Source organism: Perognathus longimembris, chromosome 15 (genome assembly GCF_023159225.1).
Source record: "Perognathus longimembris pacificus isolate PPM17 chromosome 15, ASM2315922v1, whole genome shotgun sequence".
Classification (NCBI taxonomy): domain Eukaryota; kingdom Metazoa; phylum Chordata; class Mammalia; order Rodentia; family Heteromyidae; genus Perognathus; species Perognathus longimembris.
In genome coordinates this window covers 45,382,105-45,399,525 of record NC_063175.1, presented here as the reverse complement: position 1 = coordinate 45,399,525, position 17,421 = coordinate 45,382,105, and the positions used below count along the sequence as shown (strand labels likewise).

Here is a 17,421-nt window from a genome sequence, read left to right as displayed (position 1 = left end):
TGAAGCTCACTCATGGCCCCCTGGGAATAGAGAGGTCTACTGGGGAAATGAGGAAAAGACAGAACTGCCCTCTGCTTCATCTTGACCTTCCCTTCCTACTGCAATGTATTTAGTATATTAGTAACAAAATAGGCATTTTCAATACTTATTTCTATCTCCCAAATTATTATGTTAGTGATTTTTTTGCAACATCAGAATGACATGTGATTTGGAACATGCATTAATTCAGTCCACAAATCCTCAGAGTTAGGTATCCTGTTCTTACAGAAGTGAAAATGATGTTGAATTTATTTTTGTTTAGTATTTTGTTCCCTGAAGTGTTGGCCTCTTATTCCTCACACCCAGTTAGGTATATTTGTAATTATATCTTTAAAAAGTCCTGAGCATGGACATAAAAAACTTGCCCACCTTACAGTGCCTTTAATTTAGGTACTTGGAAGCTTATCTGTGTGATGTTGAAGTTAAATGGAACATCTCCCTTCCCCCACTCATAGCTTTTTTTTTGGGGGGGTGGGGTTGTTACTGGGGCTAAACTAAAGGTCTAGGTTCTGTCCCTGAGCTTTTGTGCTATATGCTAGCACTGTACCACGTCGAGCCACAGCTTTTCCTCCAGCTTTTTGTGATTAATTCTCACGGATTTCCTTGCCTTAAGCTGGCTTTGAACCATGATTCTTACATCTCAGCCTTCTGAGTCCTTAAGATTTCAGGCAGGAACCATAAGAGCCTGGCCCCAATCCTATCTTTACCTGTGGTGATTTACTTCAAGTTGGTAGTCGCACCTGATTTGAAATATTTAGTCTCCAAGAACATTTTCTTATTAAGAGTGATTCTTATGAATGGCCTTTTGATGTGTCAAGTTTCAGAAAGTCAAAACCAACACGTTTAACTTAGAGTATTACACTTCTCAGCTCTTGTTCTTAGACTGCTTGCCTTCCACAATAAGGAAGAAGGTTGGGACTAGCTGGTCCCAAATATTTTGTTGTTCTTATGGTTTTTGTTGTAGGTTTGTTTGTTTTCTTGCAGTGTTGGGATCTAGCAAGGGCCTGGAACATGGGAGGCAAGTGCTCTACCACTGAGTTAGCTCCCTTCATCTCTAGTTCTAGCCCCAGACCTTTGAAAATGTTGCCAAATAACATAGAGTGCTTCTCTTTTTCTCTCTGTTTCACAATGACTACTCAAAGAACAATATTTATTATTCAGGTTATATTATCATTGACAACTCCAAATGATAGGGATTGAAATTCAGTAATGACTTCAATGTTACTTTGCTTGAATTTCAGACTTTAATTGTTTGTGTTGAAGTTTCAAAAAGATCTGTGTTTCAAGCAAGGAACACTACTGGCAGATCTATAGTATAATAGGGACATAACTCCTTGTTATATTAGTATCAACTGAATTTCATGCTACATGAAAATGCTTTCCCTGTTTATTTTTTTAAATACTGCACAACAGAATTAATACTATTCAGATTATTTGATATTTATTTTGGAGAAGTAGTTTATTTTGAATTTCAGGAAAATAATACTGCTTTTAGTTTTTTTATTTTTAAAGACTAATTAATGTATGTTAATAAAAGCTAAAGCATTCCACAAATCCCCCTTGGGACAATTTTTCTCTGCTGTCTGGTCCCCTAGGACATTCAATTTTCCTACACACACACACACACACACACACACACACACACACACACACACCCCCTCTATCTCTCCCTTTACCCTGTCCTTTTCTCTCTCTGTCCTTCCCACTTTCACTCATTTTCAGAGTCAGATTTATTTGATGTGGAAACCCATTAGCTCTGAGTAAGCCAGAGCGGACAGCAGTGATCTGAATATGGAAAGACAAGGTCTGCATCTTTTGTGTTTGCCACATCTTTAAATGTGTGTGGAAAGGATAATTGCTGCACCTTTGCCTTTTGCTTAGTCTGATTTGGGAAGTGCTGGAGTTTCTTCATGTCTGTGCTTAGATCATTTACATGGAGCATCATATCTTGTTTCTCGTACAAACATAACTGAACAGATCATGGTTGTATAGGCATGATCTATCAATAGAGACTTGAGCTTCTCAAACTCTATTCCCATGCCCATGCTAGTACTCGAATTTGACTTCACATTACTCTACTTGCAGCTCTTCTACTGGGTGCTAATGAAAATGTGCACATCCTTAACACACGCTTTGCTGATGAAATATTTTGAACTCTAAATTCATCTGGCACTGATGGAGAGCATATGCCATCTCAGTTTGTGTGGCGGGCCCAGCCAAGGGTTCTTCCTGGACTAGGAAAATTGTAGGAACCACAGATGTACCCAGTCTGGGAGCCTCCATAATGGTGTGGAGGATATTTAATAGTGTCTGTTGTGGCAGGGAGGAAGATACGAGACGGTGTAGACTCCAACATGTCTTAGAATAATTATCTTTTCCTGGAAGAGCTTACTATCCTCAGTCAGTCCAGAATGCTTACTATATATGTAGATGCTTTTTCTTTAGGAAAATCAGTCTATCTTCACAAGAACAGGAATTTGTAGATGGGTAGGCAATACAGAATGCCACTTGGGTTGTTTCTGTGACTTCAGGAGACTTGAGGACATTGGGTATCAGGTGTATTTTAGGCTCCAAGTATGGAAAGGACTGATTCATATCTCTGCCTCTTACCAGCACAGTCAAATAACTTAACAATTTCAAGTCAAGGTTGAAACAGTGTAATCTTCGTATTCAGTTTTAATTGTATATCGTTAGTTTGGTCACTTTGGGGTTCCTCCCATAGCACAATAGGAAGATGCTATAGTAGTTAACAAAAAAAAAAAAGGAATAATTCTGGTGCTGGGTTAAGTCACTGAACAAATAGACTGCTTACTGGAATTCTCACTGTGATTTCATGGAGAAATTGCACTTGTGTGCAAACTTACTATTTTGTGTTTCTAAGATCATCGCTGACCTGTTTAGCAGAACTAGGAATCCTAAAAGAGTAGGACTTACTTAGCTTTTCCTAAAATAAGTCATACTTTTTAGGTGTTTCAGGGGGTTAAGTAGCTCAGATAGGTGAGAATATTGACAGATTTAGGTAGTTAAGGCATAGATTGCTTACTTTGGGAAGGGACCAGTTATTCTGGGCCATTTACTGTAACAGCTCTTTACAGATGCAAATACCACTCTCCCTTTATCTTCTCTTAGGTACCCTCTTGGGTGGGTCTCCAGCTTTAACTTCTGTTCCTTTGACCCCAGGGGCTCCGTCATGTTTCTAGGTTGGCAGATGTCCTCAGGGCAAAATTCTCTTTTCCTCCTCTCTGGATTTCAGCCTTCACTTTGATTTTGGCTTGATGATTCTTTTCCTATCTTGTCAGCTCATTAGTATTTTAAAGAAGAAGTAAAAAAAAAATGTTATCCATCATTTTTAGTTTTATGTGGGAGAGTTGTCCAAATATACTAGCCTGTCCTATTTCCAAGAATGGAAATTAAACTAGCTTATTTCATAGTTCACAAAAAGAAGTTCAGAGAGGCCAGGGAACTGGGAAAGGCAGAATCCTGCCCACTTCATTGCCCAGTCTGGGTTTTCTCAGGGTTGTCCACTTTGAGCATTTCTGTTTCACCCTCTATATAAGCAAAGTGGAGATTTGAGTTATGAATGTGGGTGACAAAAAAGCCCCATAGAAATTAAGAATTATATCTGTATATCCTTGTGTGTTCTAAATAAAGTCTTTGGTCCTAGATCTGCCCAAATTAACTTTTATATTTTGACTCTGAGATGCTAGGCATTTCAGGAGAAGAGGGCTGTCATGTAGAACTAATCAACTAAAACTAGAATTTGTGGATTGTCATGTTGCTTCCCCAGAGCACCTGTCAGTCTCTCAAAAGTTAAGCCTGTCCTAGTTGGGATAAAATAAGAAATGAAAAATCAAAACCTCCCAAACAATTGAGTCCATATTTTGGGGCAACCACTTGCCTTTTTCCTTTTGCCCAGATTATTGTCAACATTTTTTATCTTAAATGGTTGGAGACCACAGAGTCAGGACAGAGGAGAACTGGCCGTTCACACAGCCTTTTCCCAGGCAGCTTTTCATTTGTGCCTATATTATACTGCCTGTTTATTTTTCTGGCTCATCACCTAGATATAAATGCTTCCTACTTTGTGCTATTTTAATTCAATAAGGAGCTGGTTAGCTCTACCATGCAAGGTAGTAAGAAGTACTTACAGATGAAGCATGCTTCTTTCTTCTAAAGTGTGTACACTGCATAGGAAGGAACAAATATGTGGTTATGTAGCTGTATGTGTGTCCATCTATCTATCTGTAGAAGAAATCCTCTGTATCCATTGCACTGCAGTATTGACCCAGCCTCACAGATTTCATCAGTGTATCTTTTATTGATACTGTGGACAGCTTCATCATGTTAGGTCTGGTGTTAGACTAGACACACAATATTTTTCTAGTTTAATACCAGTATTAGTTAGGTTTCTCCTGAACAATTTTTGTGTGCATTTATCTGATGGTCACTGTCAATCTTCTTTTACTCTTTGGTATGCCTACATAATAACTTCAAAATTTTGATGCCCCTTAGGTAATATCTAGTTCACCATAGTGTACATTTTGATAAATTCACCTTACTTCGGACTGTGTTCAGTCATGCATTTTTTGTAACCCCCCTCTCCTCAAGTCTTCTTTTTATACATTTCATTTGTGTGATTCTTTAACCTTTTTGAACACTACTGGATGTAAAGTCCAAAATGAATACATCCAGAATTGACAAGAGTGGCCATTTTAGTTCACTGTAGGGAGATAGGAAATTCTTGTCAGGGAGTTGTGTGTAGGGGCTGGGGGGCAGGGGGCTGGGGGACACCATTCACTGGATATGGGATCCACTAGTATCATCTGAATTTTTGTTTCATGGCTGCCATTAATTGACACACTGGGCTAGTTGTTGTTCCATCTCAGTTTTCTTTTTTCTTTTTGTTTATAAAATTGAGGTTCTATTAGGGCATTTAAGTATCTTAACAAGGCGTCTGCTATATATTTAGGCTCACTAAATGTGAGCCACCATTGTTTCTCAGGAGGAGAACAGTTAATGCAGAGAGAATAGCAGGAACAAAAGTATGGCGGTATTTAAGGGTAGTACTCAGTATTCAGAAGGGAGCTAAGATGGTCTATAGCTTTGTCTTTTTTGCTATTGATAAATGAACAGCAGATATATAGGATTTTTTTTCCAAGAAGAAATATGACTAGAATGAATGTAGCTGTTCCATTTATTGGTCTAGTAGAGCCAGCGATGTTTCCTCACCCTCTAGATCTAGCAGGAAGCCAAGGGAGGGAAGAGTCTTCAAAAGAGAGCAATAACTGGGAGGAAACAGAAAGGAAGGCACAGCCACATGAGGTCAGGAAATGAGAAGGATGGAAATGGGAAAAGAGCAGTCACATCTGATTGGTTGGGAATCTATTTGTGAAGGAACCCAGCCAGTATTTAACCTGTTTTGAAAAAGGCTCGACTTCCAGCATTTTTAATTAGTGGATTGCTCGCTTTTGAAATTGCCCAGTTGGGAATACTCAAGTTTTGATGTGTTTTATCTCCCTGCTAATTAGCAGGCTGCTTGCTTGACCATCATTTTTCCTTTATTCAGTGGACAGAACATGTATATAAAGGTCTCTTGAAACATTGCAGCTCAAGTCTGGGTTCAAATGCACAAGGCACTGTATTTACAAAGAGTTGTTACTAAATAATAAATTGAATTCTAGTACATATTTTTCTTTAATTGCATTCTTATTTTATGTCACTAGTAGATTGTCTTTTTGCTATGGATTTTCAGCAGTGTTGTCAGCAGAGTGTGAGCGAGACCGTTTTTGGTTTTGGGTTTTTTTTGTTTGCTTTTGTAGGGTATGCATGGTAGAGCATCGCTGATCTAACCTCCCTAGATGCCAGTACCCTTTCCCAACTGGGGACACCTTAGGGGGCAAAATTGCCCCAAGTGGAATTCCACTGGTTTAGTAAAATAAGTTCCTGTACCTCCAGGTCTGTCTACTTTAAAGACCTTCTTTTGTAATTGGAGGGGTAAAATGAGTCCAAACACTATGAAGTCTTTAGAGTTAAATCTTGTGCTTTATCAAATAATGTGTTGGCTTACCTCTTAAGAGGTAAGAACGCTCAAAGTAATTCAAGCTGGCTGTAATTGGTGAAAAGGAAGGCACATGGTGCCAGAATTTTGAAAGCATCCAGTGATGGAGAGCTCTGACCATGCACTTGATTTACAAAACTCCATCATTTTCAGTTCAGCATATACAGGACAGGCAGGCATGTCGGGTTGTTAAACAGCAGACTGGGGAAAGTTTAACACTTTTCCCCCAGAGTTTTCTTCACGTGCCTTCAAGCTCACAGTGCGCTGACCCTAAGTGTCCACAGGGGACAGCTTTCTGCAGTAATGTTCTCTCTGAAAGTACCAAGCAAAAGAAACTGAGAGTTAAGTGAGAGATGGGGAGATGGGGAGAGATGGGAGTAGAGGCAGGAAGGAGAAGAAAGGGAGTGAGGATAGGATGCAGGAAGAAAGAGGAAGAAAAGAGAAGAGGAGGGGAGGGGAGGGGAGGGGACGGCAAGAGTAGGGAGAATGATGGAAGGGAGAGGAGAAAAGAGGATATGAAAAACAGCACTCACCCGAAGTTTATGGTAGTTAATTGCTGTTGCTCTTTCATTTCTTAATATATTCTGTAACACCATGTACTCCAATGCACCCCAAAATAAATCAATTAATTATACTATAATTACTTCTGCTGATAATAAAATCACAGTAATAGAAGGAATGACAGTAGACCATTAAGAGAATAAACAATATCACTGAAATGTTAGGAAACAATAAACGGGATTCTGTCTCCTGGATGGGAGTTTCACACCCTCCTCCAATTCTGTCGGAATACTTGTGATGGCCGTCTGTTACCAACCGTGATTGAAATAATGTCACGGGGAAACTTTTCCTACTTAGAATGAACATTTCATTTGAAACCTCACAGCTCTTCCTAAATCTAGAGTGGTGTTTTAGGCAGGAAGTGTACTAACTTCCCTGTTCTGTCCCATCCTGGCTGTTTCTGCCTGTAGTCGTAGTGTTGAGACATTTCTTCACATGGTCAGCAATAGAACTGTCTGCAGAAGAGTTTAGTGAATTTCAAGTTTCTCTTGCACTATTTATCCAAACAAAATACTGCTTTGTAACTTAATAGCATCTCATTGCTATCCCAACTCTTGCTTATATCTCGGTCAAGACTTTGGGTTTAGGCCAAGTGCTATGTATAATTTAAAAGAAAGTACTGTTTTAAGATAGAAAGCTTAAGCAAACAAAAATAATTCCAGTACTCCTGCAGTGGTAGATAGCTAAGTACTTTTTTTTATTTTGTATTTTCTATTTCCTGGCTCTGGTCTGATGTGGTCCATCTTGTTTAGGGAGAGAATATTCCCAAGAGCATGATGACAAAGAGGGTGAAAGCCTTAGATTGGCTAATCGCCTCAGACTAACTTGTATCTTGAATTATGATTGTGTTAGTGTATTTTGAAGTTTGTTTTGTCCTGAAGATTTTTAATAAAACTTTCAGTGCAGTTTTATGTCTATGAAACTGGAGCCTATCAGGCATTGTGAAGGATGGAAGTAATTTTTATGTGCATACCTCTGGTTCCTGAGGGTCCAGTTCATTTCTGCTGTGAATTTAAATGAGTTAATTTAAGTAGATGGGTCAGAAGCCACTATCATCATGGTAGCCCTGTGCCTGGTTCTTAATTAAAGGCAACAGGAGATTAATTTGAAACATTAATTTAAAACTGCATATACAAAAAGAAAGAATGATTGCAAGGAAGCCTAAAGACTTTTTCTCTTTTCCCTAGATGTAGAAGACAGAAGTAGCTCAGGGTCCTGGGGGAATGGAGGACACCCAAGCCCATCCAGGGTAAGTATATCTAATCTGTTCCCCTGAAAGCAGACATCCTACATATGTCAATTGACAAAGTAAGAGCAGGTTTCCCACATATACCGGCATAGACATGCACACACACACACATGCATGCATGTGCGCAGGAGCAGCACATACACACAATTTGAACATGTACATGTATATATGTACATATGTGTGTATATATGTGTGCATACATGTACATATATGCATACTAAGTTTAAGGAAAATTCTTTGGAGTTTTTTTCCTCTCTTATTGGATATAGAACTGATTAAATAAATTGCCAGCATTGCTCCCCCAATAAGGTGAGTGAGGAGGTAGCCAGCTGTACTCATTTTATCAGAAGATGTACTTCGCTCACGAGCAGACACAATTCTGGGATAACTTAATCAAGCAACCCAAACATTTTCATGCCCAGGCCTAAATTTACACCTGTTCCATTTGTGCTAACTTGATGAAAAGTCTGTCATTAAACTTTGGCCTTCCCTTTGCCCCTTACTGATAGAAAGTTATTTTTTGTAGATAGAACAAGTTAGAAAAGGAACACCATAATTTTCTTGTCACCTATTGGTGGAAATAGACTGTGGCATAATCTTGAAGGTCCTGTTTGGGATTGTAGACTAACAATGATCATTTAGGTTGATTTCACTTTGTATCCGTGCTGTTTTTCCGCCAGTAGGGCCTTTGGTAACTCGTTGGGTTTGTTTGTGTTTGCTTTCAAGTTGTGTCATTCATTTTCACCACTCACTGCCATCATTTGTTTCCTTGAACACATGGGAGAGATGGTGGAATGAGTTCATGGGGCTGGGGAGACCAGCCATGGTGGGTTTAGTATGCTTGTGACCTTGGGTCTGCCATTTTCACCCCTTAGTTTCTCATTTTCCCAGTTTATGGAGTGAAATAACAGAACTGGAACATCTGTTTCTTCTAATTTCCTAGGCCTTCTAAAACCACAGATGATATACATATAATGTCCTACATTGAAAGTAAGCTTGGTACATGTGGTAAGGCAAACATCTCGCCTGCTCCATCTGGCTCTCTGGTGGGGAGGGTGAGCTTTTACTGCAATCGGCTGAATGGGATTAGAGTTAGGGGAGGTCTCCATTTTGGCAGTAGAGGCAGGGGAGGTCATCAAGCTGTCAAAATGAGGACATTTTAGCAGGTCACAGTTGTCTTCTTTCACCTGTCTTTGGCATTGTGAGCCTCACAAAGTGTAGCAGGATCTCGAAGCTTACTGAGAACTTTGCTGAGCCTTACACCAGCTGTCGAGCTTGACATTCTAATGCATTATATGGAGGGGCTGAGGAAATCTTTCCTCCTCCTCACGTTACAGTCTGCACTTGCAGAAATACATCCATTTCCCCTTGACAGCGAGTGGAGATGACGAAGCTGCGCTCTATTGTCTTGTTCATTCAGACTTACTTCGTTTCGTTTTCTCACATACAACTGTGTTGTGCGTAATTCAGCCCACCACGCTCTCTGTTGACTCAAATACACATCGAAAGAAGAAATGAAAAAAAAATAGGTAAATTTGAAATAATCATTGTGCTTACAATTGGAGTTTTGTCAACACAGGCATTTAGAGTCTCCCTGATTGAGTTTTAACTTTAGTTTGCACAGGGGGAACAGTGTGTGAATGGAAGCAAGCAGTAGGGCGGCGGAGGTGAAGGGAGAGAGCGAAGTGGGCGAACATGATTGAAGTACTTCACTGATGAACTACTTCCTGAACAATGAAACTTTTAAAACATTATTGAAAGGGGAGGAGGAAGGAGGAGATAAGAAGGAATCGTAGAGAGGCTGAATTTGACCAGTGCACATCATATGCATGTATGAAATTAACACAGTGCAACTCTTCTGTACGCTAATGAAGAACATTACGAGATTTTTCATATAAAGGAAAAATTATATAGATGGAAATGAAACTTTAGTTTTTATTAGCAGACAACCCCATTCCCTAATAAATATACTGGTGAATAATTTTGAATCAGTGAATTATAATTTCTATTTTTCCAAATCCAGGGAGTTGATGTGGGAACAGTATTTGTAGACTAGTCCCTAGACAACCCTGCCCATGCCCTCTCCTCCTACTGTTAAATGGTGATTTTATTATCTGCCTGCAGCCCTGTACTGAGGCTTACATTAGGTAATATCTATTAAGTTGGTAGTGCAATGAATGAAGGAGACTGCACAACTGATAGTAATTTGTATTATGCAGCACCTGATGCGGAATGCATGAGGTAAAACCCACCACAGGTATTTAAAATGGCACATCTTTTTATATGGCAGCATACCTGCAGAACCAGATCACAACATCATCCAGGTTAATTTTTACAAATGTGGTAAGCGAAGTGAGGGTTGTTGGTGCTGAGCGTGCCAGTTGTTCCGCAGTGAGGTGAGGTGCCTTTTCATTGTTCTCACCGCAGCCATCTTTTGTGTGTGGGCCGATCCTGCCCTTTGGCTAACATGGCAACTGATACCTCTGAGTAAATTTGACTTAGACTTTATGGGTGGTACAGCCAGCTGAGCAATCCCTCCCTCACTTTCTCTTTTCTGGTTTCCTTATGCACTTCAGCACATGGAGATTTGAACCGTGTAATAACGAAGATTTTAACTCTTTCTTATATGCTAGCAAATTTCTCCATGGAAATTAAGCAAATAGTGAAAAAAAAGCCCACATTTTTTGAATTTTAAGTTGCCATGAAATTAAAGAGATAATTATAATAACAACAAAATGTTTCTCTAAAAGCTGTCCAATTTAAAACTATTTTTTAAGAGATGGAAAGGTAGCATATTTGTCCTGCTCTAGAAATACTAATGCATGCTGAAGCTTTGATATGCATTCATAGCTTCCTCTAGTGTTCTTCATAGTTGTAATTAATTGTCTTAATTAGTAATGCAACCAGCCAGTTCTCTTACAATTGCAATAGTAACTATAATGAAGAATCAGGACTTCAATATCACACAACCTAATATTGCATAAACAGCATATGATTCCAGGCCTCTTAGAGATTTCTCTTGCTTTCATATGGGATATGAGATGAGTAACTTTTTGTTTTTGAATTTTCGGTTATATGGGGGACTGAACTCAAGTGTTCACCTGAGTTGAGCCACACCCTCCACTGTTTTTGCTTTCGTTTATTTTTTAGATAGTTGTTCTTTTCCCTGGCTGGCCTTTGACCTCTTACTGGGGGCTTTCTGTAGCTGGGATTACAGATGTGTGCTGTTATTATGCCTGACCCATGTATAACTTCTGATATGTACAGTATACTTCATATGTATCTGGTGTTTCATATGCATTGCTTAATCATCTTAATAACTTCATGTATTTGATGCCTTTATTATTGTTCCCAATATTTCACAACTGTTATAAGAAAAATTTGAGCCCTATATACTCTTAACAGGGTGCAGAACCTTTTCCCTGCAAAATGCCAATTAGATATTTACAACATCATTATAGGCAATATGAAATTGTCAGGAAAGACAGGTCATGAGCAGCCAGCGAGAAGCAATATCTGTTTGTCCCATCATGTACCAAATGACTTTGGAGGCCATGTATTCTTCACCCCTGCTTCTAGAGATCTTTCTTACTCCCTGTCCTTGTGAGGATTCTGGTTCTTTACAGAAGTTCCACAGAGGGCATTGTGGACTCCAGTGTATTTGTGTGAGAGGGAGTGCATGTGTTTAGGCTCTGATCTATTTAACTGTACTTTAAAATCTTACCATCTTACGTATTTTGCAGAACTATGGAGATGGGACTCCCTATGACCACATGACCAACAGAGACCTTGGTTCACACGACAATCTTTCTCCACCTTTTGTCAATTCCAGAATACAAAGTAAGACACGTTTTCTATTGACATGTCCTTTCTGAATGCTTAAGTTTTTGCCATGGAAGGGGGAGCCCATGTCTAAGACAGATGCTCAGCTTGCTGTAGTAAGCTTGAGATGCAGAAAAATATTACCAGTCAATGCTTGTTAATAGCACATCAAGGACTGAGGTTTACAACCACAGGGAATTTAATAATTTCAGTGATGTTGACTATGTGGCTATTGTGTCTTTGATAAACATAAAACCTTTACCTCGTTTCAGTTTTTTTTTTTTAACAGTTTTCGTAGTCAAAGTTGTGGAAGTCAAAGTAGTGAATATTTATAAGAAAACCATGATTTGCAAGGGTGTATACAGTGTTAAATGTGAATTTTGATTTGAGGAGTTTTAGATGTAAATGACGTCAATAGGATTAGTGTGCTTAACTCGAGTAGTTCATTTAAATTGAATGCTAAAATCTGGGTGCATATTGATCAGAGTGTGTACTGTAGTACTGATTGTCTAGACAGACCCCATGTTGAGTCACTGGAAGCAAATTCGATGGCTACCTGTAGTTTGAGACGGTCTACACATTTCTGTCTTATATTCCATTTTGGCAACCTTCGTGTATTTTTTTGCATTTGACTGTAGGGGTTTTTGTTTAACAGCACTAACATGAGTAATGAAAAAGTAGTCAATTATGGCTTAACAGGTGCCAAGGGCTGGGCACCTCAGTTTTGTTTGAAAAGATGGTCTTTGTCCTAGTAAATGGATCTTCTTAACCATATCAGTAAGTCAGCTTGGTGAAATTCGATTGCTAAGCTGTCAATAAATGAAGTTCAATTTCATGACACATCCTCTTGGACCATTCTCCAGAGAAAACACTCAGCGTTAATTATTATCATTCTGAACTTGTAATTTCAAATGCTCCTGGAGTGTCCTGAGTTTTAAGCTTTGGAATCTATGTCAGTTACCTAATAAATGGATAGTTCTTTCATCTCAGTCATTTCCCCAAATATCACCATCCAATTCGGTATTTAGCACAGAGTTGTTTTTAATGGATAGCGTTATATATTTGTGACTCTGTGTAGTACAAAGTTGGTTCTTGGTCGTGGGCTTTTCTTAATTATTATGTTCTTTTTTGTTACTTCTTTTGAGAAATCAGTTTTGGGAAGTAGCATTAAAAATGTATGCCAGTCTTTCCTTCAAGATCCTAAAATTACCTTCTGATGAGCTAAACTAAATAAAATAAGAAATGGTCACTCAGGTTTAGAAACAATGGCCTACTGCATATGTGAAAAAAGTTTACATAGCTTTAAAAAATAAGTTAATACTACCAAATCCACTAAGCAGTAGGAGTAAATGTATTAGGCAATTATACCTGTTCATGATCCTTCCTAGGAAAGTCAGTATTTCACAAACCAAATGAGTTTGTCAGTAGTATTTAAATTAAACTAAACATACTTGCCAGGCGTTGGTCGGCTCACACCTAGCTACTTAGGAGGCTGAGATCTAAGGATCTCTGTTTCAGCTCAAGCAGGAAAGTCCATCAGACCCATATCTTCAATTAATCACCAAAAAGCCAGAGGTGGAGCTGTGGCTCAAGTGGTAGAGTGTTAACCTTGAGCAAAATAGCTCAGTGGCAGTGCCCAGACCTTGCATTCAAGCCCTGGGACTGGGGGTAGGGGGGAGGGGTAGTAGACTGACAGTCTTGAACTGAGTGAGCTGATTCTTTTCACTTAGTTGTTGTGTAAGCTGAAAATCCATGTCCGCCTCGTTCTTTCATCCAGACTGCCCTCCTTCCCATTAAACTCTTAAATATGGAGGCTGAGACAGTCTCCTGCATTGTGACAGGCAAAGCTACTACGTCCACGAGACTCCCACCCACTGTTCCCAATGAAAGGACCTCTCTGTTAGATAAGCTGTCTGGTCTGAAACATGGCTCTTTATTGTTTACAAACTGCTACATTTTCCACCTCAAGCAGATTTTTGCACAGAAAAGAATTGTGCTTGGGCTAAATGGTTTATCTGACATTCACGGGGCAGTGTCAGACTAGGGTCAGGGAAGTTGCCTTCAGAGCAACAGGGCACTGTGGAGTGTGCAGAAAAGAAAGAAAAAGCAGAAAAAGACATCAAAACAAGTATGAGATACTTTATATTTTTAGTTTAAAGAGTTAAAAAAGTGTCTCTAGGGAATGGGCAGGGGTACCACATCGAACACTCTTTCTACCACTGTCTCATTTCTCACATTGTAAACACTCCTTGCCTGACTTGGGTATCTCAGGGCTAGGTTTTGGGAACAAAGATTCTCATTGATTTTGCCCAGGCCGCTGTTGATTTAAAACGGAATCCTTTTTACGATGAGCTGTGTTTGATGTTCAGTTGTGTCTTTATCATGGTTTGCAAGAAATTAGAAACAGGCAGTTTGCAATCATAGAGATAAAATGTAAGACCTCTCAGGAGAAAGAACATTTGTCAGCTAGCTGGTCGAATACATGCTGTTCCAAACTGTTCTTTGTGTCCAAACTTGTATTCTGTGTTATGACCGTTGGGTTTATTTCCTTTGTACCAAAACAAGGTGTTAAACTTCACTGAAAGTTTTGGACAACAATCCATGCCCAGAATCTTTAGCTGTTTTGGTTTTTAATAAAAACGACAAATGATTTCTTTATGTTTTAAAGACATAATTCTGTGGTGATGTCACCTTAGGGTAAAAGCTATAGCATCAGAAATAAATCAGCCAGGTTATTGGAGCAGATTCTCTATTGTCAAATCAATCAAGCCTGTGACCGAATTAGGCGTCTGCTACAGAAATAAGTGACACTAATTTTACGGGAAAGAGTTATTAACTGCAGCTGACCTGATTTTTTTTTTTTCATGGTAAACCGTTTACTTATGAAGCCTCATTTTAAGAAAAGACAAAAAAAGAACCCCCCCCAAAAAAAACAACAAAAAAACCATATTGTACCATTCTCCTTTTTCAAGTAATATATATATATATACATATATATATATATATATTGCTTCTCATAGGAGTACACTATTCTTGGGAAATGATACAAGCATTGCTAGTATGCTTTCTTATAAATACTTCTATGGCAAAAAAAAACAACAACACAACAACCCCCAAAACCAAACCCAGGCAAACAACAAAACACCTCTCACATTTATTACAGCCCTGATCTTACTTGAGTGGTTTTGCATAAACCTTGCAGTTTTTCTGTTTGAACTAAAATACCACAACCCAATTTATTTGAATGTCGATCTCAACTTTATGCAAAATGAAGTGTATTGGATAAGAATCATGAAGTGGCTTTGTTTATTAAATTAGAAATAGATTGGTGTATTTCATAGCTAGCAAGTCCCTAAGGTAAAAGTGAATGAAGTCTTGTGTGTTTATACGTGCAGAGCCCACGTTTACACACCGTCACACAAACATGCCTGCTGTGTCAGAAGAACTTAGGAGAGTTCTTGTTTATTTATAAGATTGTTATTCTTTACCTACATTTTTGTCTAAATTATTGTCTAAGTTTTAATCGCTGATGTTGTATATATTACCAAATTAAAAACATTAAGAAAATAGAAAGTTCAGTTGTTGTTGAAGGTGTGGGTGTTTTTGCTTGTCTGTTTTTGTTTTGAGGTCGAGGAGCTGTGGAGGGATGGAGTCCCTGTGCTGATGAGTTCATATACAACCACCTCGCCAGCCAAGTCCTCTCTCCTTGCTTTCACTGGGGCAGTACAAGCTCCCATTTGCATTTCGTTTTGAATGGAGTCCTATGGATTGTTTTGTATCTAGAGGAAATAAAGCACTTCTTGTGACTGATTATTAATATCAGCGATATATACTTGATGTTAGAAACTTTTTAGTGATTTTTTTAAATGATTGGATTATGCTCAACAGGTGGTCAGTTGGGTAGCTTTCAGAATAGAGGGGTTATGAGTCTGAGGTTCTGTGTCTTTAAGAGGATTACTTATGTTCTACAAAACCATTTGAAAACCCTGGCTGAGAGTATGTACAAAGAATATGGCTTTTGGGGGGGGGAGGGGCTAGTCTTGGGGCTTGAACTCAGGGGTTGGGCTCTGTTCCTAAGCCTTTCTGTGCTTATTAAGGTTAGCACTCTACTACCTGAGCCATGGCACCATTTCCGGCTTTTTCTAAGTAGTTTCTTGGAGATAAGAGTCTCACAAACTTTTCTGCCTGGGCTTAGCTTTTTGAACCACAGTCCTTAGATCTCAGCCTCCTGAGTAGCTAGGATTACATGCCTGAGCCACTGGTGCCCAGCTTAGAATATGGACATTTTGACAGTCCCGTTCCATTTCTCTAAAACTTTTTCTTGGTAAAATGTTTGCAAGTTGCTGTCCAAGTATTTTTCTAGCTAAAACCCTTTGATCCGGGGAAGGATCTAAGCATGCGTTTTCCTTCTATTGTCCCAGGGTCTTAGTTAAAAGCCAAACTATTTGAGAAGGGAGCTAGTTGCCAGCAAGATATACATGCACACTTCGGTGCCCCAGGGATGTGGAAGGTGATACTTTTGTACAGTTGGGAGCAGCTTAGCTCAGTGTCAGCTGCCCTGTTTTCACGTTTTGCCTTGGGAGTGCTGGTTTCCTAACTGTGGTATTCTGTTGGAATCCTCTAATGGTACTGTACCCGCATCCTGAATAACTCCAGCACTACTCAGTCACTGGATGCTCAACTAGCTCAGTGGAACATTTTACTGCAGGATTAAATTGAGGTTTCAGGCAGAACCGGAGAAAGCTGCTGGCTTATAGGATGACCTTTGAATATCATCTGGGTTAGCGGTTGATATTTTGATTTGGTTACTGTGGTCATATTGTGACAGCTGCTGGCTCATTACAATTCGGTTCCACTGCTCCGTTTGCCTCACAGGAATATTTAGGTTTGTATTACTTCAGAGTGTTTGTGGCCATCCTGAGTTTAGCCTGGCCTAAAGGTGAAGTGTTGCGAGTGTTTTCAAATCCCAGGAGCAGAGGTGGGTGATACAGATTTTTTTTTTTTTTTTTTTGGTCAAATGGCAAGTATGACTAGATGCTAATGCATAGTTTTCCTTTGCATTGAAAAAATGAAAATACCAATGAATCAGGCCTTATGAGGAAAACTGTTTTTGGAAACCTTAATGTACAAAGGAAAAGCATGACGGAAGAGCAAAATGATCTTCTCAAAGCATGAGTAGGATTTTCCCTTCCCCTCCTGGTCTGGTAGGTTTTTCCGTGCAGGAATGTAAATATTAGAAAGTAGCAAAACCTGCACAATAAAAACAATTATTTGTTGTTTGGGTATTCCACAGGTCAAGTAATATTTGAATATCTTCAGGCAAATGGAACTGTTGGCATAAATGTCACCTCTGGGAATTTAAGTTCACTTTGACAGTGTTATGAAGGGAGGTAGATGAACTAGTTAGCTTGAAAGTTCATTAGTGAGGGATACAGTCTTGTACTTTTTAAAATTCAGTGCTGGGAATTGAAGCCGGGCCTTTGTCCTCTACTCTTTTTTCTTTCTTTCTTTCTTTTTTTTTTTTTTTTTTGCCAGTCCCAGGGCTTGGACTCAGGACCTGAGCACTGTCCCTGGCTTCTTTTTGCTCAAGGCTAGCACTCTGCTACTTGAGCCACAGCGCCACTTCTGGCCTTTTATATATGTGTGGTGCTGGGAAATTGAACCCAGGGCTTCATGTATACAAGGCAAGCAC

At 39.2% G+C, this 17,421-nt stretch overlaps 1 protein-coding gene across 7 annotated transcripts in view; it reads left to right on the top strand.

Moving 5' to 3' along the window:
• The window catches only part of Tcf4 (transcription factor 4), a 341,790-nt gene that overhangs the window by 110,773 nt on the left and 213,596 nt on the right, over positions 1-17,421 (top strand). For all 7 annotated transcript variants that reach the window (XM_048363022.1, XM_048363026.1, XM_048363023.1 and 4 more), the window contains exons 4-5: positions 7,846-7,907; positions 11,651-11,747. In XM_048363022.1, the coding sequence (XP_048218979.1) occupies positions 7,846-7,907; positions 11,651-11,747 (159 nt within the window). The remainder of the gene's footprint in view (positions 1-7,845; positions 7,908-11,650; positions 11,748-17,421) is intronic.